General features: G+C 62.5%; 2 protein-coding genes across 4 annotated transcripts; one reads left to right on the top strand and one right to left on the bottom strand.

The window, feature by feature from the left end:
* Nucleotides 1–8,240: 8,240 nt before the first annotated feature.
* On the top strand, nucleotides 8,241–14,397 carry MAB21L4 (mab-21 like 4; the record flags this gene model as incomplete). Its single annotated transcript, XM_084267238.1, has 5 exons — nucleotides 8,241–8,700; nucleotides 9,695–9,917; nucleotides 10,571–10,724; nucleotides 11,813–12,172; nucleotides 13,978–14,397. The coding sequence occupies 5 exons, from the start codon at nucleotides 8,241–8,243 to the stop codon at nucleotides 14,068–14,070; spliced, it is 1,290 nt and encodes a 429-aa protein (XP_084123364.1). The 3' UTR covers nucleotides 14,071–14,397.
* Nucleotides 14,142–17,734, bottom strand: AGXT (alanine--glyoxylate aminotransferase). Of its 3 annotated transcripts, none has more exons than XM_084267236.1 (11): nucleotides 17,465–17,734; nucleotides 17,161–17,353; nucleotides 16,899–16,963; nucleotides 16,720–16,820; nucleotides 16,425–16,495; nucleotides 16,129–16,213; nucleotides 15,784–15,879; nucleotides 15,466–15,535; nucleotides 15,245–15,340; nucleotides 14,938–15,063; nucleotides 14,142–14,790 (listed from the first exon to the last, which is right to left on the bottom strand). In XM_084267236.1, exons 1-11 carry the CDS (start codon nucleotides 17,717–17,719, stop codon nucleotides 14,683–14,685), a joined length of 1,266 nt encoding a protein of 421 aa, XP_084123362.1. In that variant the 5' UTR covers nucleotides 17,720–17,734; the 3' UTR covers nucleotides 14,142–14,682. The 3 variants fall into 3 exon arrangements, with proteins under 3 accessions (XP_084123362.1, XP_084123361.1, XP_084123363.1); XM_084267235.1 differs by having other exon boundaries at nucleotides 14,938–15,066; XM_084267237.1 differs by lacking the exon at nucleotides 14,142–14,790 and having other exon boundaries at nucleotides 14,936–15,063; nucleotides 15,245–15,535.
* Between the last annotated feature and the right edge of the window lie 8,320 nt (nucleotides 17,735–26,054).

A 26,054-nucleotide genomic window follows, 5' to 3' on the forward strand; every position in this document is an offset into this window, starting at 1 on the left:
AATCTCCTGGAAGAAAATGTTAAAAGGAAAAGAGGGGAAAAAAAAAAAAAAAGAAAAGAAAAAAAAAAAAAGAGGCGAAATCCAAAATAAATAAATGGCCACATCCGGATTTCTCCCCTGAGACACTAATAAAGGCTTTATGAATTTGATATGAATTACCCTCCCTGGCCATTTGTGGCTGATCTTCTGGAAGGCATTAGGCTGCTTGCCCCTTCCCTGGCTCAGGGACACCGTGGGGGGGATGCAGTGGGGGCTCTGCCTTCTCTCCACACAGCCCATCCATGGCTCCGGGGGTGCTGGCAAAGACCCATCTCTTTTGGGGAGCAACTGAAGTGTGAGGGGGGGGGGGTGGTGGGCTGTCTCCTGGCTCTCAGCACCCACCACCTCGCAACCAGGAAGCTGTGGCCTGGGCTGCTGTGATGGGGAGCTGAGCCCCCTGATTGCTGTGCGCTCCCAAGAGCAGCACTCAGCTCCCAAAGGGACAAGGGGACGGGGCTGTCCTGTGTCTCAGCTGGTGGGTTTTCCCTCGTGGGACAGGCAGGAGGGAGCAGCCCAGCCGGCAGCCATCCCGAGCTTGAGGGAAGGGTTTTCTTCTAGGCAGGCTTCGCACAGGAAAGCGCTGCAGCAACACTCCCCCGGCGGCGGCCCGGGCCAGCTCTCCGGGATGTTAAATTGAAAGCAGCTACCCAAGCGGGGAAAACAGCTGTGGGCCACGGCCGGCAGCCATTTCCTCTGGGCCAGGGCCTGGAGCCGGTGCAGAGCCAGGCTCCGTGATGAGAAAGCTGGGAGGAGTATGGGGGGGGGAGAAGGAAGCAGCAGCCCCTTCCCCGCACCATCTGGCCAAGCGCTGGTTGCCGTTGCTCGCTCCTTCTCTGAAGGCTGAATGCCCCTTTCCTCCACCCCCCCCCCCCTCCATGGCTGTGTTCAGGGCATCTGGCAGCCTCCAAAACAGGGCTACGTTGTGGGGTGGGGAAGGCGTGGGTCTGGGCAGCGTTCCTGGCACTCATCCCAGGCGTTCCTGGCCCTTCCCGGCACTGGTGGCTGGCAGCACTGCTCAGGGAAAGGGCCTGGCACGGGGCTGGCGGCCTTCGGGCCTGCCGCTTCCTCCCAGGCAAGTAGGTTGAGGAGGGTGACGGGCTCCAGCTGCTCTGTGGGAGCAGCTCTCCCGCCGCAGAGCTGTGTTCTGAGGGATGGAGCCACAGGCCCACCAGCTGACCGTGAACCTGCTTCTCCCTGGCATCACAGGGATGATGCATGACAGGGACAGGCCCCGCTGGCTGGGGCTGCCCCAAATCCACAGCCTGCCCTCCGCTGGCTGCTGCCTATTGACTTCCACAAAGGGCAGCTCTGGATATCCACTGGCAAGGTCCACAAAGGCCAACCTCACAAGTGTCAGGGGGACACACGTGTGGGGAGGACCCGAGTAGCTCAGAGGGCTGTTGGGCAGAGGGGTGAGCTGAGCATCCCCGAGCTCAGCTCATGTGCAGCACAAGCATTGCCTCCCATGGGGGAAGGGGGGAATCTGGCCCTGGAACCCCCTTCCCAGGGGTAAACGAGGAAGCCAGGTCACCCAAAGAGGTTGGGGTTGGGGGGGGAGGCAAGGTTTTAACGATGGGCTTTGAACTCGTTCTCTGGCTGGGGTTCAAAGAATGCGAGAACACGGACCACGTGCGTAAATGTGGGTGGTGGAAGGGGCTGCAGAGTGGCCAGGAGAGTGGAGGTTACTGCAGCACATGGCTCCTGCTTCCCCTGCGCTGCCCAAGCCTGCAGCAGCACCCACCTCATGGTCTATGGGCCATGAGAATGGGGTAACCCCCTTCTCTCCCACCCCTTCAACCTTCCCCTGCCACCCTGGGACCCCCTGCACTGCGTGGCCAAGGTGTCTGGTGGCTTCAGGCAAGCTGGGCTACGGCCACAGGGTTACTTGGTGGCAATTACATTGTCCCAGCCCAGGGAGCCCCAAGTGAGCAGAAACAGGGCTGGGGGTGCCTCTGTTTTAAGGCTGTACCCCTGCCTCCCTGGGGACCAGAAGCTCGGGGCTTCTCAGTGGTGCCAGGGCAAAGCGGGAACACCGTGAACTCGGGAGAGGAGCTGTGGTCATGCTGGCAACCAGCTGGTGACACCAGGGTAAATGGGAACTGTTTAGACAGACAAAAACCTTGTTCCCTGAAGGAAACCCTGGACCAGGGTTCTCAGCCCACTGCTGCAAAGCCAAGCTTTTGAAATTCTGAGCAAGGGTTGGAGATGGGGAGGGATGGGAAAGCTGGACCCTTCCCATCCCATGGCAGCGATGGCAGCCCTGCTGTTCCCCACTCCAGTCCCCATCCCTGACACACAGCTCTGGGGAGGACAAGCATGCAGCACTTCACCCAAGGATTTCTCTGGCTCCCAGAACAGTCCAGTGCAGGGGACAGTGCCAAAACCAGGATGTGAGGTTCAAACTGGTACCTGGCCAAGCCTCGTACCCAGCTGGGGCTCCCAGCAGCGGGGAGCTCGACCTGTTCCAAGTGAAAGCCACCCACCACTGTGGTCCCCAAACTGCATTAAGGAAGACCTCAAACCTGTGCCTGCAAGTCTGGCAGCCCTTAGGGCTGGGACCAGCCACAAGCACCTCTAGCATCCTAGTGTGGTGTCAGAAAGCAACACTGGATTTCCCAATCCAGCTGAAACCTCCTCGGATGTTCTGCTGCTTTGATTATTTGACAGGCCATGTTTTTTAAATTATTCTTGTATAAATATTTACATGTTTTTACAAGAACCATGCTTTGAGCAACAGGCCATGGCAGAGGAAGGGCCAGAGGGGAGGGGGCTGGAGCCTGGATTGCTCCATCCCGGCTTTGCAGGTCAGCTTGGGGTTGAGTTCAGCTGGTGGGGATGGGGCTGCACCCATTCCTGGGGCAATGCACTGCCGGGTGCTGATGGCCCCCCCTTGAAGGAACAGTGTGATCCTAACCCTTCTGGCTTGCCCAGCTTTCCTCTGCCCAGGGAGCAGAGCCTGGCCAGGCACCCGAGTGCCCAGGGGCCAAACCTCCTGCTGTGGGGTATGTGTTGCTGGCCACTGCTGGGAGATCTGTGCAGACCCACATGTGTGTCCCTGGTCTCATCCCCAGCCTCGTGCCTGGTCCTATTGCCTACCCAGGTCTGGAAACCACCTCCCACAGACACCCTGAGCCGAGCAAGCCACCCTGCCAGTGGGCAGTGAGGGAGGATGTGGCTGCTGGTGGGATGGGGACCACCTCAGCACGCCCTGAGCGCAGCTATTCTGCCCCTCACTCCTACCCCCGGGTACAGCTTCTCCATCCCCCGCTCTCATTCCAGCACAGCAACCCAGCCCTTGTACTTGGGGCCAGGCTGGGGAGTGGGCTGTGGGGGGCTGGAGATCTCTCCCAGAGAGAAGGGGATGAGGTGCAGGGCTATGGGGGAGGGAGGGTGGGGTGTCAGCACTGCAGCCCTCATGCCTGCTCCCAAAATCCCTGAGCCCAGGCACGGTGTTTGCAGAAAACTTCCCCATTGTCATGGGGACCCTCCCTGCCAGCTCCATCCCACTCCCCAGGACTGTTGCTGGGGGTTTTTTTTTGTGAAGGATGAGGGTGAGCTTCTCCCCCCCCTACCCCCCCCAACCCCCCCATCCCCCATCCACAGATGGGATCCACAACTCAGCCTCACGTTTTCCGCCAAGCTCAGCAGAAATTCACCCAGAAGGTCAGTGACCAGAGAAAGGGACGATCCATCATTAAATAAATTGTTTTCATTTCCCAGGATAAAGGGGAGGAAAAGGAGGGGTGGGGGAGTTGGGAGGAGGGGGGGGAGGGAGGAGTGGTGATGTTGGACCAGGATTGGAATAAAAAAGAAAAGAGCACAAGGCAGGAAAACCACCCCCTGTGCTCCCTGCTGCTCCCAGCCTCTGCTCCTTCCACACACACTCTCAGGGCTTTTACAGCCAAAGCTCTTAATGGGATTGTAATAATTATTTCTTTCCTAGCAATGTGGGGTGGGTGGGTTTGGGTTTTTTTTTTTTTTAGGGTTTTTTTTTAAATAAACAGCCTCTTTTGAAATGTTGTTGGGGGAAGCCAAGAATCCAGCTGAGCCCTGGCCCCGGAGGAAGGAGCAGGGGCTGGGGGAGCGTGCGAACGTGCACGGAGTGCGTGCAGGCAAAGCATGTGCCTGTGGGTGCCCATGGGGGCAAACCCAGGGAGGGGGGAGGTTTTAGGGGGGGTGTTGGTGGTGTGGGGGCTCCACTGGAGCGTGTGAGTGTACCCCAGTGCTGGGAACTCTGGATGGAGCAGCCAAAACTCCCATGTCCCCGTCCAAGCGCCCCGCTGAACCCACCTTCGCAGCCCTGCTCCTCGGTGTGGTCCCCCAAGCCCCAGGGCCAGGCTTTGAAATCTGTTGAAAAGAAACCCCCTTTGCCAAAATAAACAGCCTGTCATGTTAAATTACTCTCCCTTCCTCTCTACCTCCCTTGCCTGCCTGCCCACCCCCTTTCCCACCCCAGCCTGTTTGCTGGGGGGGGTGGGATGGGGACGTGCTGCTCCTGCTGGACTCCTGTGTCTCTGGGTGTGGGGTGCCATGGCCAGTGTAGAGCTGGTGGGGGGGTGCAGAGCAGAGAATCACTTACCTCCTGCATCCCAGTCTCCCTGTCCCCAGTTAATTTTGGCACCTTAACCCCCTGTGTCTCTCTGCAGGGTGGCCTCTGGCAGGGTGTGTGGTGGCTGCCGAGTCCTATAGAGGGGCAAACTGGGTGAGGGGCACCCAGCCCCTTGCCCACCCCTGACATGTTGAACGTCCTAAATGACCCCAGGGTGTTTCCCTCTCTCTCTCTCTCTCTCCCTTGCCTTCTCCTTTCCTTTTTGGCTTGTTTTCTGGATGGAACAAAAATTCCTAGAACCGTCAAATGCTGGGATGGAAACTGAGCGATGAGCTCATTCCCCCCAGCCCCTGTGCCAGTGCCAGCCCATTGCCTGCCACCCTCCCAGTGACCAGCCCAGGCCCAGCGCTGCCTGCTCTCTCCCTGGGCCTCCCCACAGCCCAGCTCACCTCCTGGCCAGGAAACCTCCCCTCCCCTTAGGTCTTGCCTCACACCGCAGGGTGAGCGGCGCTGGCACCGCGCTGAGCGCCCGGCCGTGCCACGCAGCAGGGTTCCTATCCCCAGCCTCCCCCCCGCCCCTCCAACACCACCCACTGGTGCTTGGTTCCTCCCTGACCTGCATCATCCCTTCCCTGTGCCAGCTCCTCTTCCTCCCACCTGGCTGGGCTCCCCTGGCACCCTGCTCAGGCTCTCCAAGGGATGGCAGCAGGCAAAGGGCAGGTGGGGGGCCGGACCTGACAACATGAGCTGCCTGCTCGGCCTCGGTGGCTGTCCCCCTGCTTCAAGGGTGACCCTCCTGCTGTGTCCCAGCACCCTGATGATGAGTTGTACCCCAGCCCCGGGGTGTCAGGCAGCACGTGGCACCGGCCCCCTGCCCACTCATCCTTCTCCTGCTGGGCCTGCACTGCCTGTGCCTGGCAGCCCTGGGGGAGATGCTCCTCCCGGACCTGCTCCTGGCTACTGGGGAGGGAGGAGGATGAGGAATGGGAAGGGGAAGAAGGGGAAGGTAAAAGGGGAGGAAGGAATGGAAAGGGGAAGGGGTAGGGGAAGGGAAGGGAAGGGAAGGGAAGGGAAGGGAAGGGAAGGGAAGGGAAGGGAAGGGAAGGGAAGGGAAGGGAAGGGAAGGGAAGGGAAGGGAAGGGAAGGGAAGGGAAGGGAAGGGAAGGGAAGGGAAGGGAAGGGAAAAGATGAAAGGGGAGGGTGAAGGAAGAAGGGGGAAGAAGAAAAGGTAAAAGGGAAAGGGGAAAGGGAAAAGGGGAAGAAGAGGAAGGAAAGTGAAGGGGAAGGAGGATGGGGGAAAAGTGGAAGGAGGATAGGAGAAAAGAGGAAGGAGGAAGAGGGAAGGGGAAGCCCCCAGCCTGAGGGAAGGAGCAGAGGGCAGCATTTTGTAGCACCCACCTCTCAACGATGGCACATGGAGGTCTGCAAATTGCAGGTGCCAGAAGTGTTGAGGAGCTGGGGAGACGTTGCACTGCACCCACTCCACCTGGTACCAGAGCTCTGCCAGTGAGAGCAGCAGGATGCCAGGGTTGCATGTGGGGTCAGCCAGCACTACACTGAGGAAGGGGAAATGCCCACCAGCACCCAGCTACCCAGGGGAACTGCCCTGTCTCCCCAGCCCCATGAGGCTCCTGCTCCCAGTTCAGTTCCTGTGTGACCCCCATGGCCTCCTCCAGCATCCCTGACAGGTGCTGCCTGAGGGACTGTGCTGGCTGCAGCCACAGCAGGGAGTCCATGTGGGACAAAGAGCTGCTCCCAAGGCACACAGCAGCCCTGCCAGCAGTGAGCCTTGCCCCACCAACCCCAGGAAAGCAGTGGCCTGTGGCTCTCTGCTCTCTTTTTCCCACATTGGGGCCTGGAGTGGTTGTGGCTCCTGCCTGGCTTGGGCTTAGCATCCTCCAGGATGAGCCTGAACCCCTCTGGGTGTGAAGCCCACAGGACCCCTACTTTGGCAACAGGGAGTCCTGCTGCTTTTAAGCAGGGACACCAGCTGGCTTGTCCTCCCTGCACGATGGGAGAGGGCAAGACCTATCTGTGCCTGCAGTCCTGGCCAGGACAGTGGTCAGTGGGGTGAAACTGAGAACACATGGGTAAGGAGACGCAGAACCTGTGTGCCCTGGGTCTCCCCAGCCTTGGCTGTTCACAGCCTGGGTCGGGCTCCTGCTGCAGGCACAGGAGGATGCTCTGCAGCTTGAAGCTCTTGCCATGCTCCCTCTTGGAGGGTTTTCAGAGCTGAGCTGGCGGAAGGACAGGCAGCCACAGGGAACAGACAGGGCCCTGTCTGGAGGGTGGCTCCTCTGTCACTCACAGGGATGAAGGAGAAGCAGCCAAGCAACTAAACCCACCAGCTTCATCTGGGCTGTGTAACGGGGCCATAAAGAGCCTGAGCCAGAGGAGGTGGGAGGACTAACTGTGAGCCCTGCCGTTCCCTCTCTCCCCCCAGAAGCTGTCCTAGGGCCCCATGTTGAGCAGCGACCGCCCCTTCCCACACCGGCTCCTGCTGTCACGGAGCCTCCCTCGCTCCCTTCGGTGCCGTCTGCTGGGAAGCCGGGGCTCCCACACCGTGCTGGGAGAGCCCTGCAGGACACCCGGGGGCTGTTAATGACCGAGAGCTCCAGCTCCGGGCCTGGGAGGAGCCACAACATACGCACCCACAGGCCGGGGCTGGTGGAGGGGCTGAAGGACCGAGGGCAGCGCGGAAGCAACAGCCGCTCCCTGCCCTGGTTTTGGCCAGAGCTGCCCTAGCCCGGGCCAACCCAGGGGCGAGGCCTGTCCCGGGCCGCTCTGGGGAGGCAGGTGACGACCACCCGTCCCTCAGCAGCAGCAGCAGCTGCTCCTCCTGGCGGCAGCCGGGCAGAGCGCAGCCCCCTCCCTCCCTCCCCATCCCCCGGAGCCCCGGCCGGCTCCCGCCCCGCTGCGGGGCGGCTCTGGGGCCGAGGGCGCTGGGCCGTGCGGGTCCCCCCGTGGCGATGCGCCCCTCGGCCCGGCGCTGTCGCCATGGCAACCGCAGCCACTGCGCCTCGGGCGTGGCGGGGGGGGTGGTGGTTGCCGGGGTGACGAGGGGGCGTGGCCTGGAGGAGGGGGCGGGGCAGGCGCCGCCCACCCCGGCAGCTCGGCGGGATGGGGTGGGCGCAGCCCGGGATGGGGCCATCCCTGGGGGGGGGGGGGCTCTTCCCGGCCGGGTGGTTGGGGGCTGCTTACATCTGACGAGCCTGAGCCGGGGCGTGGTGGAGCTGTGGGCCCTGCCCGGGGTCCCGCAGGTCTCCCCAGCCCCCCGCCGCACGGCCCGACCCCCGCACCGGCCCGTGTGGGCGCGCCGCAAGCTCCGAGGTGACCGGATCAGCTGGGAGGGGGGTGTTTTGCCTTCGTCTGCCCTGGTTCGGAGGGGATGCTGCTGGCGCGCAGCCCCAGGGCAGGTGTGAGAGGCCGTGGTGCTGTCTGGGTGCGAGCAGCCGGCTGAGCATCCTTTATCATCTGCTGGGAGGGGTGTGGCTTGGTCCCCCACCCTGGTTCTCCCAGCCACTCTCCCTGGCGCTGGCCCAGCAGCGATGCTTGTAAAGCGCTGGGCCGTGGCTTCTACCCGCCTGCCCTGCGCCAGCTCCCAGCCCTGCCCTTCAGCTTGGAGCAGGCTGGGGACGGTGTCAGCCCTGCCATGGCAGCCAGCGCTTCCCAGTGGAGCAGCTACCTGGGGGCAATCGTGTCCCATGAGAGGCAGCGGCTGGAGCATTTCCAGCGGGCTGAGGACATCCTGCTGACGCTGCTGGAGGCCATCCATGCCAGGGATCCCCGCTTCCTTGTGGATTACGCCAGGAACCTGGAAGCCTTCGAGTTTGCTCTCTGCACCTCTGAGGATGCCGTCACCATGGAGGTCCCCCTGAGGATCGACGGTGATGCCCTGCGGGTGCTGACATGCTGGGACCCCTCAGCTGGGCACTGCTGCCTGGAAGTGCCTTCCCCAGGGGCTGGCTTGGAGGACTGGACCGGTGCTGTTGGTGTGACGGCAGGGGGAGGTGGTGCGGGGTGCCTGCTTCCCGGCAAAGTCCTCCAGCGCCTGAAAGAGCTCCTTGTTTCAGCCATCGTGCAGTGCCAACGCCTCTTCCTGTTCCAGCCAGGTGCGTACGCCGAGGGGGCATTTCCCCAGGCAGGAGCCCGGGTTGGTGGTGGTCCCTGCACAGGCGGGTTGGGGCGTAAGTCCCTGGGCATGTGGGGCCCCCCAAAAACCTGCAGAGTGATTGAGCAAGTGCCCTACCAGGCCCTGGGCCAGGCTTTGCCTTCAGCTCAGGAAGGGAAGATGCAAACTACTCCCTGCAGTCCCACATCAGCAAAGCCATCCTTGGGCACCTTCACCCTGGGCTGGCAGCAGGCTCCTCGGTGGGTGACAGCTCCATGCAGGGTCCATCCCCTCCCTGCTATTAGTCCCTGGGGGGGTTTGCCCAGGGACTTGGCATCCTTGGCTCACCCTAGCAATGCTGTCCCTGTCTGTCCTGGCCTCCCCTGCTCCCTAGAGGAGGTACATCAGGGCTGAACCTTGGGACGTGGGTGTGACCCTGCACACACATGCGCCCCAGCATCTTCAAGAAGGACATGGTGGGGAAGGGACCCCAGGAATGCCCCTAGGGATCCCCTCAACTTCTTCATGCATTCCCACCTCCAAAGGTACTTCCTGAAGTGAATCTCAGCCTTGATGGAGATGTGGTGTGAGAGGACCCACAGGTCTGAAAGTCCCAGCCCCAGCAAGCCCACCATTCTCTCCTCCTTTGGTGGCCAAGCCAAAGCCCTTCACCTTCCTCAGGGTCCTGAGACCTTTCCTGATCCATTTTCCTTGTTCAGCCACCCCACCCATCCCTGTTTGTCCACTCAGGGCTTCCTGCTGTGCCCACACCTGGCCCTGAGCCCTGCTGGAGCCATGCTCCTCCCTGAAATCCCCCCCTCCCCAGAGTGTTTTGGAGACTGGCTGTCTCTGAGGAACCAAACAGCAGCATCCAAAAGGGATGAGTGGAGCAGGGTGGGTGGGACCCGCCCATGGGTGTTGTAGCACATACCTGGCTCAGCTTGTGGGACAGGCTGTGGTAACCTCACAACCACGGCCAAACCCTCCCTATCTAGGTGACCTCAGCGCCGAAAGCATACAGGAGGATGCCCTGGAGCTCTCCCTGCTGATCCGTGGTGGCTGGAAGACCATCCGCTTCGACATCGTTCCTGTGGTGAGGAGGCAGCAGGGGCCGCTCTGGCTCAAGGGGCGGCAGGACAAGGGGCCCTTCCCCTCGGGCAGCCTCCGTGAGGCTGGGGAAGAAGCCCACTTTGTCCCTGCCTCTCCCAATTGCTGGAGGTGAGTGCCGTGGTTGTGCCCCTGCTTGGCTGGCAGCGCTGCTAGGTGCAGGCAGGACAGAGATGGGAGTGTGGAGAGACATATTTAGGGTCTTGGGGGGGGGGTGTGTGAAGCCCAAACCCGTTGCCCTGCGCTGGGGGAAAAGGCTCAGCCAAATTTCAGGCAGCTGAAGGAAGGAGAGGCTCATGCAAATGAAATACCCCACCCCTCCCAAATTGTTGACAAGAGCTGAACCTTGGCTGCAGGAGACTGGCAGCTCTCCAGGAGGGTGGCAGCTCCTGCTTGGGCTTCGGGATCAAGCCTGGGCTTCTGGCAGTGGCAGGGTGATGTGGTGCTTCCTGGGGCAGGCTATGGGTGGGTGACACATACATGACCTGCCAGCACAGCCACCCAGCCCCAAGGAGGGGCCAGACGTGCAGCTGGACCAGCCCAGGCTTATTTTGGGCACAATGTGTTCAGCCAGATGCTCAACCCCTCCTTGAGGTCCAATCCAGCCTTCCCTCCAGGGCATCCTGCAGCCATCCCCTCTTGTACCCCTTGGGAAGGCAGGAGCTTCGCTCAGCAGCATCCCTCCCTGCTCCTTCCTGACCAGAGGTGTCCTCTCCCTAGCTGGGAGGGTGGAGGTTCACTGCAGCCCATCTCTCTTTTGCCAGATCCTCCACTCACATCCCGGTCCTGAAGCTGCTGCGGGCTGTGGACACGCTGAAGGGACACCGGCTGGACAGCCTGCGCCTGCTCAACCAGCTCTGCAGCCAGGAGTGGGGGGACGAGGGGCAGGGGGCTGCTCTCACCTTCACCCACCTGAAGGTACCTACGTTCTGCTGGTGGGACTGCAGCTCTCTGGGCAGGCAGAGTGGAGGCTGCTTTCTTGCACCCCACCGTGCTGCTGGAACAAGAGCCCTAGCAACAAATCCCAGCTCCTGCAGCGCTTTGGGAGGCACCAGCCCCTGGCTGGAGGGCTTTGATCCTTCTTCCTTGCTGTATTGAACCAGCAACCTCCAGCTTGAGGCATGTGGAGCTGGGGCTGTGTGTCCATGTGCCACACATCCCCTGCTAAGGCTGCCTTGGGCAGGGGCCGTGCCGGGGGCTGCACCACCGTGCTGGCTGTGCCATGGGGTGCTGGGTGCCCCAGCATGCTGGGAGCTGCCCGTGCAGGGCTGAGGGAGGAGTTTCCTCTACCAAACCCTTGCACTCCACCCAACCTTGGGGGTTTTTTTTGGTGCTTTGGATCCACACCAGCTGGTGATGCCTGTTGGGAAAGGGACTGTGCTGGGGACAGCACTTGGTGGCACGATCCAGGTGTGCCCTGCCTTGTCCCTGCTCTCCAGGATGGGGTGGAGAAGGAGGCAAAGTGGTCTGAGAGAACAGCTCCAGCTCTGAGTAACACAGATGCTGGGGGGGTTGGCTTTATGTTGTATTCTTGGATGTTTGGTTGTTGTTGTGGGGGTTTCTTTGTGTTGTTTTTGGGTTTGTTTGGGTTTTTTTTTTTAATAAAAAGGGTGCAGTGTGCATCTGTCCTTCAAAAAAGCCATTTCTGCTCTAGCCCACCTTGTGCACTGCCCATTCTGCTGGGTTGCCAAGAGGTGCTGGGCCGTGTTCTGGCCCAGAGCTGAAGAAGCTGGTGTGGCAGCTGCTGGGGCTTCACCTGCCTCACCAGCAGCTGGTGAAAACCACCAGTGGGATTTCCTTTTGCTGTTGTTTGGGAGCTGCTGGTGGAGCTGGGATGGGACATCAGCTGTGCCTGCCGTGGCCCAAGGAGCCTGTGAGCCCCTGGGTTGCTGAGGACATGCTGCCTGTTCTGAGGGCTCATCCCCACAGGCGGGTTCACGGTGACCCCGCACGGCCTCGGTGGGGGAGCACCGGACCCCCTACAGCCATCTCCTCCCTCCCCACAGATGGTACTGCTGTGGAGCACGGAGCTCTTCCCCTCCCCAGAGGACTGGCAGGACCTGGAGGGCTCTGTCTACAGGCTCTTGGTGGTGCTCCTCCGTTGCCTGGCCACCCGGCGCCTGCCCCACTTCCTGCGGCCCGAGGAGAACCTGCTGCTGGCCGCGCAGGCCCCAGGCCTGGCTGCCCTGTGCCGCAAGGTGCAGAGCTTCGCCCGGAGCCCCCGCCACCGCCTCCGCTTCCACTTCGGCCTCCCCGCCCGCGCCCGGAGCTGCCAGGAAGACCCCAGCACCCAGGCGCTGCTGCATCTCCCCACCCAGGACAGCTCCTACTGGGACACGGCCTATTTTGACATCTTGCTCAGCCAGGTGAGGGGGGGGGGCTGCGGGTTTGGTGTTGTGGTTCTACCCTGGCTGAGAGCTGAGATCCATGGCAGCTGCCTGCTCTTCAAAGGAAAAGAGGAGGGGGAGAAGTGTGTGTGTGGGGGGGTGAGGCAAGGGAAGGGAAAAGGAAGGGGCAAATAACAACCCCAAAACCAAGAAACCAAAAGCCCCATGGGTTGGGATAAGGGTAGTTTACTAGAACAGCAGAAAGATCAAATATAACAATGCTAACAGGACTTTGGAGCTGTTGATACCCAATGCAGTGTCTCACTGAACCCACAGCTCAGGCTGTGCCACCCAGAGCCGTCCCGGAACCCAACCGTACCCCAAAAACCACGCATCCCAGAGCCACCCCTCTCCCTCTCCCATCAGCCCCCTTTATACTGAGCAGGATGTAATTGGCGTGGAATACTCTCTTTGGCCAGTTGGGTCACCTGCCCTGGCTTCACTGCTCCTTTCTCATGAATAGAGAAATACAAAGAGCTGAGAAAGTCCTTGACTGCTTCACCACAACTAAAACCATCAGGGTGTTACCAGCACTGCTCCCATTTTAACACCCAAACTCAGCATTCCATCCACTGCTACAGAAGAAGTTAACTCCATCCTGACCGACACCAGGACCCCTGGAGCGCAGCAGCACCAGGATCCGCTGGGTGTGCTGGAATTTGCCCCCCAGAGCCCTGCAGCCCTTGGCAGACACTGGCACACGCTGCCCAGTCCTGCACTGGAGGCTGGGGGAGGCTGCTGATCAAAGCCACTGGAGGGAAGCAGGAGGGGATCTGGGGGAGCCCCCATGGGGCCACAGGTGCTCTCACCTCACAGCATCAGTGTGTGTGGGGTGGGCAGAGCTGTGGGGCAGAGGAAAGGCCGTTGCTCCCTGTGGCAAAGCAGGAGGGACCCTGAGGGTTGGGCTGTTTCCCACCTCCCCCCCTGGGGTTTGGGCACGACTCTGCCCTGCTCCCTGTGCTGCCATGGTGCCCACCTCCCCTCCTGGGACTGCTGAGTCGGGGGGCACTGGACCCATCTATGGGGCTGGAGAGTCACAGAGTGATGGGGGTTGGCAGGGCCCTCTGCAGCCCACCCAGCCCATCCCCTGCCAGAGCAGGGTCCCCTCGAGCAGGCTGCACAGGGCAGCGCCCAGGATCACGAGGGCTGAATGGCTCCAGAGATGGAGACTCCCCAACCTCTCTGGGCAGCCTGGCCCAGGGCTCTGCCACCCTCCCAGCAAAGAAGTTCCTCCTCATGTCCAGGTGGCACTTCCTCTGCTCCAGTTTGTGCCCATCACCTCTTGTCCTGACCCTGGGCACCACTGGACACAGACTGACCCCCTCCTCCTGACCCCACCCCTCAAGTATATATAAGACCCCCCTCAGTCTTCTCTTCTCCAGGCTAAAAGGTCCCAAGTCCCTCAGCCTCTCTTCATCAGAGATGTTCTTGTCCCCTCAGCATCTCCATGGCCCTTTGCTGCCCCCTCTCCAGTAGCTCCCTGTCCTTGTTGACCCAGGGAGCCCAGCACCACACACACTGTTCCTGATGAGGCCTCCCCAGGGCAGAGCAGAGGGGCAGGAGAACCTCCCTGGACCTGCTGCCCACACTTTTCTTGATACACCCCAGGATGCTGTTGGCTTTCTTGGCCATGAGGACACGCTGCTGGTCATGGTCAGCCTGCTGCCCTCCAGGACTCCCAGGTCTTTTTCCACAGAGCAGCTTCCCAGCAGGTCAGCCCCTCCTGGTGCTGGGGTGCAGGGCTTGAGCCCCTTCCCCTCACTTCCCCCCCTGCCTCTGCTCAGTTCCAGGTGTACCGGATCCAGGACAGCACACGCCACACAGCTATGGCCCAGCTCCTCTCCAAGATCCAGAAAGAAATCCCCCAGCAGAGCTGAGTGGGACCCTGCTGTTGATGCCCACCCCACATCTGGGTGCTCTTGCCCCTTGGAGGGTATGAGGCTGCAGGGTGGGGAGCATCGTGCTGCCGTGTGGCTTTATTGAAGGCTGGTGTCAGCGTGGTGCTTCTCTGCTGCAGCTGCCTGGGGACACGCAGCCTCCTGGCTCCTGCTGGGCACCCTGGTGGGTATTTCATCCCAGGGTACCCTCTCAAGGGGGGGGGCTGGTGTCCTGCACCCGGTGCAGGGACAGGGGGACTTCTTGGTGGCAGGGGGGTGAAGGGGAAGGGATCCAGCCTTTGTGTCAGCTCGAAGAAGGGCTGCTGGGGGGCAGGGGAAAGGGGGGGTGGAGGGGGGCCGGGGGGCTGTCCCAGTGAGGAGCCATGCTGCATGGAACCAGGAGAAGGCATTTGGAGCTGTGTCCCACATCTGCCGAGCCACAGCCCTCATCCCCAGGTCCCCACCTCTTCTAGCTGCTCCTGCCCACCCTGGCTCCAGTCGCTGGGTGTCGCAGCATCCCGGGGAGTCAGCGGAGCCCCTTTGCCTGTCGGCTTCCTGCTGGGCATGGGGAGGGGGGTCCCAGCTGCCCACCCCCCCACCTTTCAGGGCTGCTCACAGCCTGCTGCGGCGACAGCACCTGAGGGCATCTCTCAGGGCACTCAGCACACGGTCCACGTTGCTGCTAGTGGAGTTGCAGCCCATGAGTCCTATTCGCAGAACCTGGGGGGAGGAGGAAGAGGAGGAGTTGGGCAAGCATCACCTGCCTGCAGCACCCACCTGGGCAGCAGCGCCCTGGTGCCACCTGCCCATGAGCAGAGGTGGGTGGGGGTGTCAGAGCACAGCACAGGGCACACACACGCTGCCCACCTTGCCCACAGAAGGGCCCAGGCCCCCAGCGATCTCGACGCCGTGCTTGTCCATGAGAAAGGCTGTGATCTCCTTCCAGTCGTAGCCCTCGGGCATGCTGACGGTGGTGATGGTGGGAAGCCTGACCTTCTGGGGCAGGGGGAAGCTGGGTTAAGCCTGCAGCTCCCACTGCAGCCCCAGCCAGGCTGCCTGCCAGCACAGAGCAGCCCTGGGCTGGGGCAGGGGGAGGGAAGGCTTTTGTCTCACAGCAGAAGGTGCCCAGGCATAGCCCCAGCTGTGCAGGGCCATGTCCTCACCCCACACCCACCTCCTCCTTCACGAAGAGCTCCAGCCCCATGTCCTGCAGGCCCCGGCACAGCCGGCTGCAGGTGGCCCGGTGGCGTTCCCAAGAGCTCTCCAGGCCCTGCAGACAGAGAAGAGGGAGAAGGTCCCTGCTGCCAGTGGGGTCCTCTGGGCACCCACTGCTATCCCAAGTGCCACTGGCACAGCTGGTACCCCCCCTCCCCTCCCCTGCCTGGTGCTCCTCACCAGCTCTGCCAGCATGGCCAAGCCTTCCCGCAGGCTGAAGAAGCTGTTGATGGGTGCTGTGTGGTGGTACCTGCAAGACCCAAGGGGCACCCAGCTGGGTTTGGGCTGGCAAAGCAGTGCCCCAGCTTGCAGCAGGGGGAGAACCAGGGTGCGGCGTCCTCCCTCCTGTGCAGCCAGCGCAGAGGGGGTGCCATCCCCCAGGGCCTCTCCATGACCAGCAGATATGGTGCAGGACAGGCAGCCCCCCAAGCCAGGGAAAAGGCTGTGGTGGGACAACCATGGCCATCTGTCCAGCCACCCCCCTCCCCCAGTCCTCACCTCCGTGGCTCACCATCGCAGCCCCAGTAGTTTGCCAGCCAGCCCATGTCCAGGTAGAAGGATGGGGGCTGCGTCTTCCTCCTCAGCATCTTCTCCCTGGTGAAGCAGAGTGCTAGGGAAGGGCTAGACTGTGGCCTTGACCGCACCAGCTTTGGGTGAAGGTCCCCAAGGCCCCTCCACGTGAGTGCCAAGCTTGGCTCCCGTGCCCATCGCTGCCCCGAGCTGGGCTCTGATCCTGCAGAGCTGCTGCTCTCCAGCACCAGGATGGAGCAGGGGGCTGTCAAAGCAGGGAGGGGGACAGCCTCCCCTCCAGCCCTGGGGAGAGTGGAACAGGGATGCTTTTACCTGGCTCGCTCGCTGAATGAGATGGGAGCGGTGCCGGGAGGGGCGTTGAGGACCTTCTGAGACCCCGAGTACAGGATGTCGATCTCTGCCCAAGAGGGGACACGGCTGCTTAGGGGTCAGGGGCTCCCAGTGAGGACACCCTGAGCCCCCTGCCAGCCCGGCTGCAATCAGCAGGGGGGGCACATGCTGCAGATCCTGCTATTGCTGCTGGTGGGGGCTGGTCCCACTGCCCTCCCTGGCTGTGGGATGAAGCCTCCTCCTCCCCTGCATGTCCGTGCTGGCACTGTGGCCCTTACCTTGCTGGTCCATGAAGATGGGGGCTCCCCCCAGCGATGCCACTGCATCCACGAGCAGCAGGCAGCCATGCCTGCAGGAGGACAGAGCTCACTCAGCCCAGTGTCCCTGCCACCCTCTCCCACCACTCCTCCCAGCCTTGGCATCGCAGGTCCCCCCGAGGCCACATATCTCACTGGCACCAACTGCTCCCAGTAACCAGGGAGCCAGAGGAGAGCCCAGGGCATGTAAATCTTGTGCCCCCATCCCCAAATTTAGGGTGCTGCCTGCCCCTGCAGATGCCCACCACGCACTGACCGGTGGCACAGCTCGCCCAGCCCCTCCAGCGGCTGCAGCACCCCCGTGGAGGACTCGCCATGGGTGATGAAGAACACCGAGGGCTTGTGGCGTGCCAGGCTCTGTGTGGAACAGAGGGGAAGGTGACTGTCCCCAGGGCTGGCTCATGCCACCTCCCTGCACCGTGGCTTGGCACTCACCTCCTCGATGTCCGGTGGGGTGAAGTACTCGCCCGGGGGCTTCAGCAGCTCGTGGACATTGGCTCCTGGAAGGAATGTGGACAGAGGAGGAGCGAGGTTGGCGTGAGAGAAGCCAGAAACCACCGTGAGCTCAGGGCCACCACCCTGGGGAAAGAAACTGGAGCACTCTCTGGCTGCAGAAGCCATGCCAGCTGCCACTGGGCTTGGGACAGCAAACCGGGACCCACACCCTGGCATCCAGCCCCGCTGGTCCCCAGTATACCCAGCCTCCTGGCAATGTCGGCAGCGCGTTGTCCCCAGATGCCGTTGACAGCCACGAGCGCCGTGTCACCGCGCTCCAGGACGTTGAGGAGAGCCGCCTCCATGGCGCAGTGGCCCGAGCCGCTGACGGCCAGGCTCAGCCTGTTGTGTGTCTGGAAGGCGTACTGGACACCCGCCTTGATCTCATCCATCACCTGCGGGGCAGGGGGGGCTGGCTGGCACCCTCCTCGCTGCCTCAGCCCCCTCCTTTGTGGGGTTTGGGGACAGGGAGAAGAAGGGAGGAGGGCTGGGCTGGGGCAGCTCACCTGCAGCACCTCAGGGTGCATGTGGCCCAGGAGCTGCAGGCCGCCTGCAGCCAGGATGCGGGGGGGCACGTTGCTGGGCCCCGGCCCGAGCAGCAGCCTCTCTGGCACGCTCAGGGGCCGGAGCAGCCCCTGGGGCGGAGGGATGCGGAGCAGGCTGGTGGCCATGGTGTGCTTGGCTGTCCCCAGGAGCTGAGCCCGCAGCAGAGGCGCGGCGGAGGCTGCCCGGGCAGCACCCAGCACTGCAGGGCAGCGCATCCCACGCCGGTGGTGTCCAGGGTGCCAATGGACCCTGATCCCCGGGGCTCAGTGCTCCTCCCACTGGTCTGGACTCTGTCCCTGGCCTCCTCCTTGTCCCGTTAATGTGTCACCACTGCCCACCTTGCTGTCTGAGCCACCGCACTGCCGCAGGTCTCCCCTTGCTGGTGCTGGTGGGGCTGCTCCCCAGGCACACCAGGCTCTGGGGCTGGCAAGCACCCACGCAGACCCCACACCACAAGGTTCCCACATGGGTGACGGTCCCCAGCACCATCCCAGCAGGGAGACCTGCTCCGGTGCATGCAGGTCCTGGGCCACAGGTTGTGACTCCTCCAGTGGCACAAAGCTCTTGTTGGCCAGGTCTCCCTGACCAAGGACCTGCCTGTGGAAGAGCTACTGGAGAGAACTTAGAAATCACACAGGTTCAGCTGTCAGGAAACTTCCAGGGTGCAGAGCAGTTGGTATCCCAAACATCCTTTCTTGCATTAAGCTCCTAAACCTCCTTTTCACACTAGTTTGGACAAAGTGTTGCCCTTTGGTGAACTTTGCCCATTATAATACCATGATGGTACAAAGCTACACCTCCATCCTGAAAGCTCCCTGCCTCCAAGGTGAGACCACCCCTCACCGAGCCTGTGCCCTGACTTTTCCTCAGCCTCTCCCTTTGAAAGTAAAGCAGGAGAATTTCCCACTGATCACAGGTTTGTATGAGCAGAGTCACTCGTGCTCCACCTCAAAAGTAAAAAGTGACATAAAATAGCTTAAGGGAGAGAGGATGGTGAGGAAGACACCATCCACTCTGTCTTTTGGTATCAATTGATGTGTTCCCCCCCCTCCTTCAGGACACCTCTGGGTCAGATTCAAACCTTGTGTTATGCCCAGTGCCTCCCAGGGAAACTTAAAATCTCTATAGGGTCATGGTATAGCTTGGAAGGTGCTTGTAGCCCAGGGGTGTTCCTGATACTCCTGGTATTACCCCATGTCCTGCAGACAGAGGATTGATGCCTGGAAACCCAAAGAACCTGTGTGTCTGTTGCTTTAATAAACTGCACTGTCATTAATCCAGGTGTGACAGCTCTCATCACAGAACCACAGAATCCCAGACTGGTCTGGGTTGGGAGGGACCCCAAGGATCACAGAGCTCCAACCCCCCTGCAGGGCCACCAACCTCCAGGCCTGGAGCTACACAAGGCTGCCCAGGGCCCCATCCAACCTGGCCTTGAACACCCCCAGGGATGGGGCACCCACCCCCTCTCTGGGCAGCCTGTTCCAGCCCCTCACCACTCTCTCTGGAAAGAACTTCTCCCTAATATCTAATCTAAACCTCCCCTCCTTCAGCTTCACTCCACCCCCCTTGTCCTGCCAGTCTCTGCCCTTTAACAAGCTGATTCCCCTCCTGTTTCTCTGCTCCCTTCAGGGACTGGAAGGCTGCAGTGAGGTCCCCCCACAGCCTTCTCTTCCCCAGGCTGAACCAGCCCAGCTCCCTCAGCCTCTCTCCATAGGGGAGCTGCTCCAGCCCTCTGAGCATCTCTGTGGCTCCTCTGCCCCCTCTCCAACAGCCCCACATCTTTCTTGTCCTGGGGCCCCAGCTCTGGACACAGGACTCCAGCTGGGGAGGGCAGAGCAGAGAGGGACAATCCCCTCCCTGTCCCTTCTGGCCATTGAATGCACCCAAACTCCTCCAGCGTGGCTGTGGTGGTTGGTGGGACGGGACCAGACTGATGGTGTCTGTCGTAGTTGTGTGTTCAGAATCGTGATAGTTTGGGGCACAGACAGGACCGGGCTCAGGACGATGACTTTGGGCACCACCCTGAGTTACTTCCACCTTTAAGGTGACCAAAGGCTGTTCCATCACTCCGGTTCCATCACACCATGCCCATCCTCTGGCCATCCACATCCTGAAACGTGGATGAGTTGCCTGCTTCCAGCTCCTGGAAGGCCCAGCAGTGGTCTCCTGGCCACAGCTGGGGATGGTGGCTGTGGAGTGGCAGTTCCCCCCCCTGCCTCCAGGCCCTCACAGAGCTGGCACCAGCAGCCAGTGCTGAAGGAATCTGGGACAGGCACAGGGGACTGGGATGATGTGAGGTGAGGACACTTCTGCCTGGGCAGCCAGATGGTCATTTCTGAGCATGGCTGGGAGCTGGTGTGGCTGACACTGCACCTGTGATGGAAATTACAGTCAGCCTGGGACCAAAGTGAGGAGAGGGAGTCCTACTGTCCCAAAAGGTCCTGAGTCAAGTCCTCATCTTGTGCCCCAGCCACGTATTCCTCTGGCTGAAGTGATTCTTCACTCACAGCATCAGGAGAGACTTTCTGGGGACCCACCACCGCTGGTGTGGGCGGGTAGGTGGGCACCTCTTCCTTGCCTGTCCTCCGGGGAGACTCGAGGAAACGCTGGGGCAGGGAGGGGCCATGTGGCCTGGCTGTTGGCGTGGAGAGGGAGGATGCGCTGCTGGAAACAGCTGCCTGCCGAGGCTTAATCTGCTTTCCGCGCTGGGGCTCAGCTCCTCGCCGCCGATGGGGAGGGAGCTGGCCGTGCGGGGCGGGGGGCTTGTGAGGAGGAGGAGGAGGAGGAGGAGGAGGAGAAGCTCCGCACTGCCGGGGGATGCTGACAGCGGAGGCCGGAGAGGGGCCGGGGCCGGCGGGGCCGGGGTACCGCGCCCTGGGAAGCGGTGGATGAAATATGATGGGGGGGGGGGGAGCGTTGCTAGGCGACGGTTGCCGGGTGACGCGCGGGGCCCGCCCCGCCTCTCCCGCGCCCTTGCGGCGGTTCCGCAGCGCGGTGAGGGGGATGCGCTGACGTCACCGCTCCATCCCCGGCTCGCGCACTCCCGGTCCCGTCGTCCTCCCCCCTTTCTCCCTTCCCACGGGCGGCCAACCAGCGCGTGAGGCGGGGCGGGGACCGCAGGGGCGGGGCTGCCTCCACCCGCACCGACACCGGCACCGGCACCGGCACCGGCACCGCGCCGCTTGGCCTCATGCCGGCGGCCCCCGCCCGCGGCTGAGCGCTGCGCCCCGCCGAACCGGGCACGGCCACCCGGGCACGGGCACAGGTAGGGGCGGGCGGCACCCTGCGGGACACGGGCGGCCCCGCCGCGCCCGGGAGGGGCTGCGGCATCCCGCTCCCCCACCTCGGCCAGCGTCCTTCGGGCTGGGAGCGGGATGCCGGGGCTGGGAGCGGGATGCCAGGGCTGGGAGCGGGATGCCGGGGCTGCCGCGGGATGGCGGTGCCGCCCCTCTCGCTCCCGGAGGGGCTGAGGCGGGGAAGGGGGGGTAGGGGAGCGCTCCCTCCCGGGGGGCTCGGTGGGGCGGGGGGCTGCGGCCATTTTGCGGGGCTCCCCGAGGCGCGGGGAGTGAGGATACTGGCGGGTCCCCATCGCGGCACTCGGCGGGAGCCGCCCCGGCTTCCAGAAGGATCCCGCCGCGGGGGGAGGGGGGGCGATAGTGTGTGTGGGGGGGGGGGGTGGAAGGCGACCTTCCCGGGGACGGGGCGATGCCTCTGCAGCCCCGGCCCCAGCCCGGGGGAAGGCGGGAGGGGGGCGATGCCGCCCCTGCAGCCCGTGAGGGGGGGTGCACAAAGAGCCCTTTGCACCCCAGAGCCGCCCCCGCTCTCCCCTCTGGGGCAGGTGGCTCCAGCCATGAAGCTCAGCCATCTTGTACCGTCATCGGCGTGGCCATCGTTAGGCTTCAGAGTCAACGGCGGCGCCGGAGGGACCAGCGGGCGACCCAGACAGGAGTCTTGCCCCAGGGGGTGACGGCAGAGGTGCTGCCAAGGCTCTTGCCTGCCCCCCAAGGACAAGGTGCTGCCGCTGCCCTTGTGCTCAGGGGAGGCTGGGTGAGGGCTGCTGTGTTGCTGCAGGAGGGGGGTGGTCACTGGGTGGAGGGGCTGGGGCAGAGCCCCACGCTTGGCCACCTCGGCTCCCAGGCAGCCGCCCTGCACCTGCCCCATTGTCTTCCTCCTCTTCCTCCTCCTCCTCCATCCCCTCCCCAGAGCCCCCAGCTCCCCTGTGTCCCTGGCTCTCCTGGGCCCCACTCTCAGCCTCCAGGCTCGGGGAAGGCGAGGAGCCCAGCCAGCATCCTCCCTGCCACCCCCAGCTGTCCATCCCCGCAGCAGGTGGCCTGGGTGGCACTGGGGAGGGAGGTGCAAGGAGTGCGAGGGTGTGGTGGGCGCTGTGGTCCCTGCGCACTGCCGCTGACCTCCATCTTGTCTGGGAGGTGGCAGCTGGCACTGGCACAGCCGCCGCCGCCGCTCCCTCGCCTCCCTGCGCCTGGCCAGAGCTGCAGCCCCCAAACCCTGGGAGGGGTGTTGGGAAGGGTGTTCCTTCCCCTACCCCCAGCTTCCCACCCATCTGTGCTGGCACCCCACCTGAGCTCGCTGCCTTTTCTGGGCAGCTTCTCCCTGCTGTGGGTGGATGGTGGTGGTGGGGGGGGGGAATGGGTGATGGAGAGTGAGGTGACTTGCCTTTGTAGCAGGGGTGTGGGGAGCTGGATGATGGTGAGCAAAGCCCCTCATCCACCAACCAGGCACTGAATCCAGGTTGAAATGTCTTGGGGAGCTGCACGTGCTTCCCCCAAAGCTGTGTCCTCTGTTGGTGCAGGTGGGAGGTGAGGAGGGGCAGGGCAGGGTGCCCACCATGGCACCGGGGGAGGTGGTGGGGGGGACGACAACGACGACTGGATTTCAGCTGGGGATGGGGGAGCCCCTGCCCTGGCTCATCCTTTGAGCTGTTTCCCTGCCTGAGGCTGCTGCTTCTGGGAAAACTGCAGCGTCACGGCCCCGGCGCTCGGTGCGGGGCAGGAGGCAAGCGGGGAGCAGCCCTCAGGCACCACGGGTGCCACGTCACCGGCGCCAGCTGCCCCCCCCCAGAGTCCCCAGCCATCCCTTGGGGAGAGGGCAGGGTCCCGTGATGGAGCTGGGGAGAGGTAGGGGTGGGGGTGGGGGGCAGAGCAAGGGCTGGTTGGTGGCTGAGAGCAGCGTGGCTTGGGAGGTGCAGCCGGATGGGGCGACTGCCCTTGCCACCAAGGTGACGTGTGGATGGATGGATGGATGGATGGATGGATGGATGGATGGATGTGCGCAGACAAAAGAAGGATCCACCTCGGATCTGCCCTGCTGAGGCAGCTCTTCATCTGCTGGCCCTGGCTCTGGTGGGACAGCCCCTGCCCTGTGCTGGGCAGAGGGAGCAAGGGTGTCCTGCCCATGCTGCGCTGTGTATGGAACCCCAGGGGTCCTGCAGCACCCATGGCGCATCCTCGGGGCAAGGCTGGCTGCAGCTGGGGACAGCGCTCTCTGTCCTGCTGTCACCTCCTGGCAGTGGCAGGAGGGCTGCCAGTCAGGAGCCCTTGCACTTAGGAGAGTTCTTCTTAGCTAATCTCCACCTAATTAATCTTAGCTGATCCAGTTAATCATTGCTCTCTAGGCCTCTTGCCCATCACTGCGGGCTGGTGGATGCACTGGGGGGGGTGTGTGCAGGGTGCAGCCAGCTGTGCACTGGTGGGGATGTGTAGGGTGCAGCCAGCTGTGCACTGGTGGGGATGTGGGGGATGTGCAGGGTGCAGCCAGCTGTGCACTGGTGGGGATGTGCAGGGTGCAGCGTGCTGGGGGCTTGGTGGGGAGGAAATTCCCTGCAGAGCTGTGGGATGAGTCCAGCCAAGCTCCCTGGCACTGGGGCCCTGTGGTCTTTGCTGCTCTGCCTCCCCTGTCTCCTGTGCGTGTGGGGTGGACCCAGGAGGGGGAAGTGGGGCCATGGTGCTGGGCTATGTCCCAGTGAAAGGCTGATGGCAGCTGATTGAATTTCTCTTGGTGGAGTGGGCGGTGGCCGACTGTCCCCTGGGCAGAGTGAACTGGCTGGGCTCGAGCCCCCTGCCCACCCCTGCCCTGCCTGTCTGCAGCCTGTGCTGCAGCACATCCCCTCCCTCTGCGGGATGCTGAGCGCCTGCATCCAGTGATGCCAGTGCTGCCCGTGGCTGGCAGCGCTGCCCATGGCTGGCAGGCTGGATTCCTGGGAGCTGGGAAAAGGAGAGTCAGGGAAAGTGCTGGGCAAGGGGGGCTGCTGGCGGTTCCTGGGGGGGTCACAGTGCTGCAGTGGAGGTGGGAGTGTAGAACCGCAGAGGAGCAGGAGGGAAGTGGCACGATGCTGACTGAGGGGATGGATGGAGACAGAAAATGGAGCCAAGTGTGTGGCTCTGCGGCAGGGAAGAGTGGCAGGGAGAGGAGATGGTGCTGCTGGGCTAGCTGAGCTTGCTGGGAATACACTGGGATGCAGACATTGGGATGGGAGGGAGAGAGGGCAGGTGGTGCTGCTGAGGAGGGGGCTTCTTGGGGCCAGAGGGGTTCTGGAGTGGGGCTGAGTGGGTGGAAGAGGATGGGCAGCCGCTCGTGGAGGACACGCAGCAAGACAAGGTGCCTGGGGGAGTGGGATGGAAAAGAAACCAGAGCTGCTCTGTGGGAAGTGGTGGAGCTGGGGGGGCTGTGAGGGAACAGGGCAGGGGCAGATGGGGATGAGGGCAGGGTCTGGCACTACCCAGGGCAGGTACCAGGCAGCCCAGAGGCTACTGGGGGATGGTGGTCAGGTGTTGGTGGCCTCTGCCGAGGGTCTGGGGGTCTGACCTCCCTTTTCATAGCCCCTGGGCACAGAAAGCCAGTGGAGCAGAGACAGGCTGCCCTGGCTGTGGAGGAGAAGGCAGTGTGTGATGCTGGCCATTGTTAGGTGCTACAGGGAGGGGTTTAGCACAGCCACAGGGATTCAGTGTTGCTGAGCACCAGGGTGGAGCAGCTTAAGCTGAAAGCCCTGTGAGGATGCACCCCTCCACCTGGAATGGACCCCACCTTTTCATGGGAGAGCCAGCCTTCTCCTTCCCCTTTGCCAGAGAGTTGAAGTTTTCCCTTCTCCCCAGTGGGATGTAGGGCTGGAGCTGGCCACCAGCACACTGGGAGCTGTGGGGCTGTCCCAGCGGGGTGGGTTTGGGGACTCTCATGGGGGAAGATCTGTTCCCCTGCTGTCAGGGGTGCAGGCTTGCTTTTAAAACAGACAAAGCATGGATGAAAAGACAGCACTGAGCTTAGAATCCTTTCCAGCTGCAGATTTCCCCACTGCACCCTGAATGTCCCCCCTGCCTTTGGGCAGAGCACGGGTGGGTTCTCCTTTGGGAGTGAAGCTGGAGATGTTGCACCTCACTGGGTTTTAAAGCCCCCCATTCCCTGGATTTTTCTTTTTAACCCCCCTGTTCCTCCTTGTTCTCATCTCCACTGTGGGAAAACTCACCTCATGTCGAGGGCCCATCCACAGGACTCCATCTCCATCAGGTCATGTCCTGTGTAGCCAGATTCATGCCATTGCTTGCACCCCGCCTCCTTCAGCCCAGAGTGAGCATCCCCCTGGCAGAGGCCAGGCTCAAAGAGCCCCAGGGCATTTTGCAAACACCCTCCCAGAGGGGCCTGAAGACAGAGGTAGTGGAGGAGCTGGTGCCCACAACTGCTGCAGGTGCTGAGCTCCTCTTTCAGGCTCAGCATGAGGAGCCAGGGAGTAGGAGGATGGGCAGGAGAGGGCGTGCATGCTGGAAGGCATGAAAAGGACCAAGGGCAGGGGAGGGACCCCAGCATCCTTTGCTGGCCAACACTGGTGGGCTTTAAGATGGGAAGATAGGACCAGCTCCAGAGAGCCTGGACGCTGGTGGTGGGATGAATGGCTGTTCTGAGAGATGTTAGTGGTGTGTTTCGTCTTGGGAGGTTTGTGATTAATAATTTAGTGAGGAAAGGAGTGGAAAAACCATGGTGAGCTGGGAGCTTCAGCTGGCGCTGACGCCAGGCTGCTCCTGCCTTTGTTGAGAGCTGACTGAGAGGCAAGGACCAGTGGCTGTGCCCAACAGCCACCTCCTTTCTCCACATGGATGCCGTTGCCTTCCTGCCTCCACCCCCAACCTGCTGCCTGGTCCTTTCTTTGCTGGGCCTGAAGTGGAGGCAGGAAGCTCAAGTGATGGGCAGGGGGGACTCCTTGGGGGGGGGGTCCTGCTGATGCTGCCGTGCTTGCTGGCTCTGTCCCCTGCTGTGGGCACCTGCCTGGGTGATGCCCCAGGGTGCTGCAGGCTCTGGGTGCTGCCCTGGGGTAAGGGAGCCAAGCAGGGGGTCCTGGCCTGAGATACACAGGGGTGTGTGGGTGGGAGAGGCAAAACGTGGGCGGATGAAGCGGGGGGTTCACTGCACAGCCATTCCCTTGGCTCCTGTGGCACATCCACAGGCTGGGGGGGCTGGGGGGGGGCTGGGGGGTGAGCTGTCCTGACTGCTTTTCCTCCCCTCCTCACAGGACAGCTGCCTATTCCCTGCCAGCAGCACCCA

The sequence above is a fragment of the Gallinula chloropus genome (genome assembly GCF_964237585.1).
Source record: "Gallinula chloropus genome assembly, chromosome: 8".
NCBI lineage: Eukaryota > Metazoa > Chordata > Aves > Gruiformes > Rallidae > Gallinula > Gallinula chloropus.

What these genes read in the sequence shown, in the direction of transcription:
- AGXT (XM_084267235.1), bottom strand. Translation starts at nt 17,719, where the DNA reads ATGCGCTGCCCTGCAGTGCTGGGTGCTGCCCGGGCAGCCTCCGCCGCG. An exon ending in CGACATTGCCAGGAGGCTGG is followed by an intron (nt 16,964 to 17,160) that starts GTATACTGGGGA and finishes CATTCCTTCCAG; the next exon opens with GAGCCAATGTCCACGAGCTG. An exon ending in CCCCACCGGACATCGAGGAG is followed by an intron (nt 16,821 to 16,898) that starts GTGAGTGCCAAG and finishes TGTTCCACACAG; the next exon opens with AGCCTGGCACGCCACAAGCC.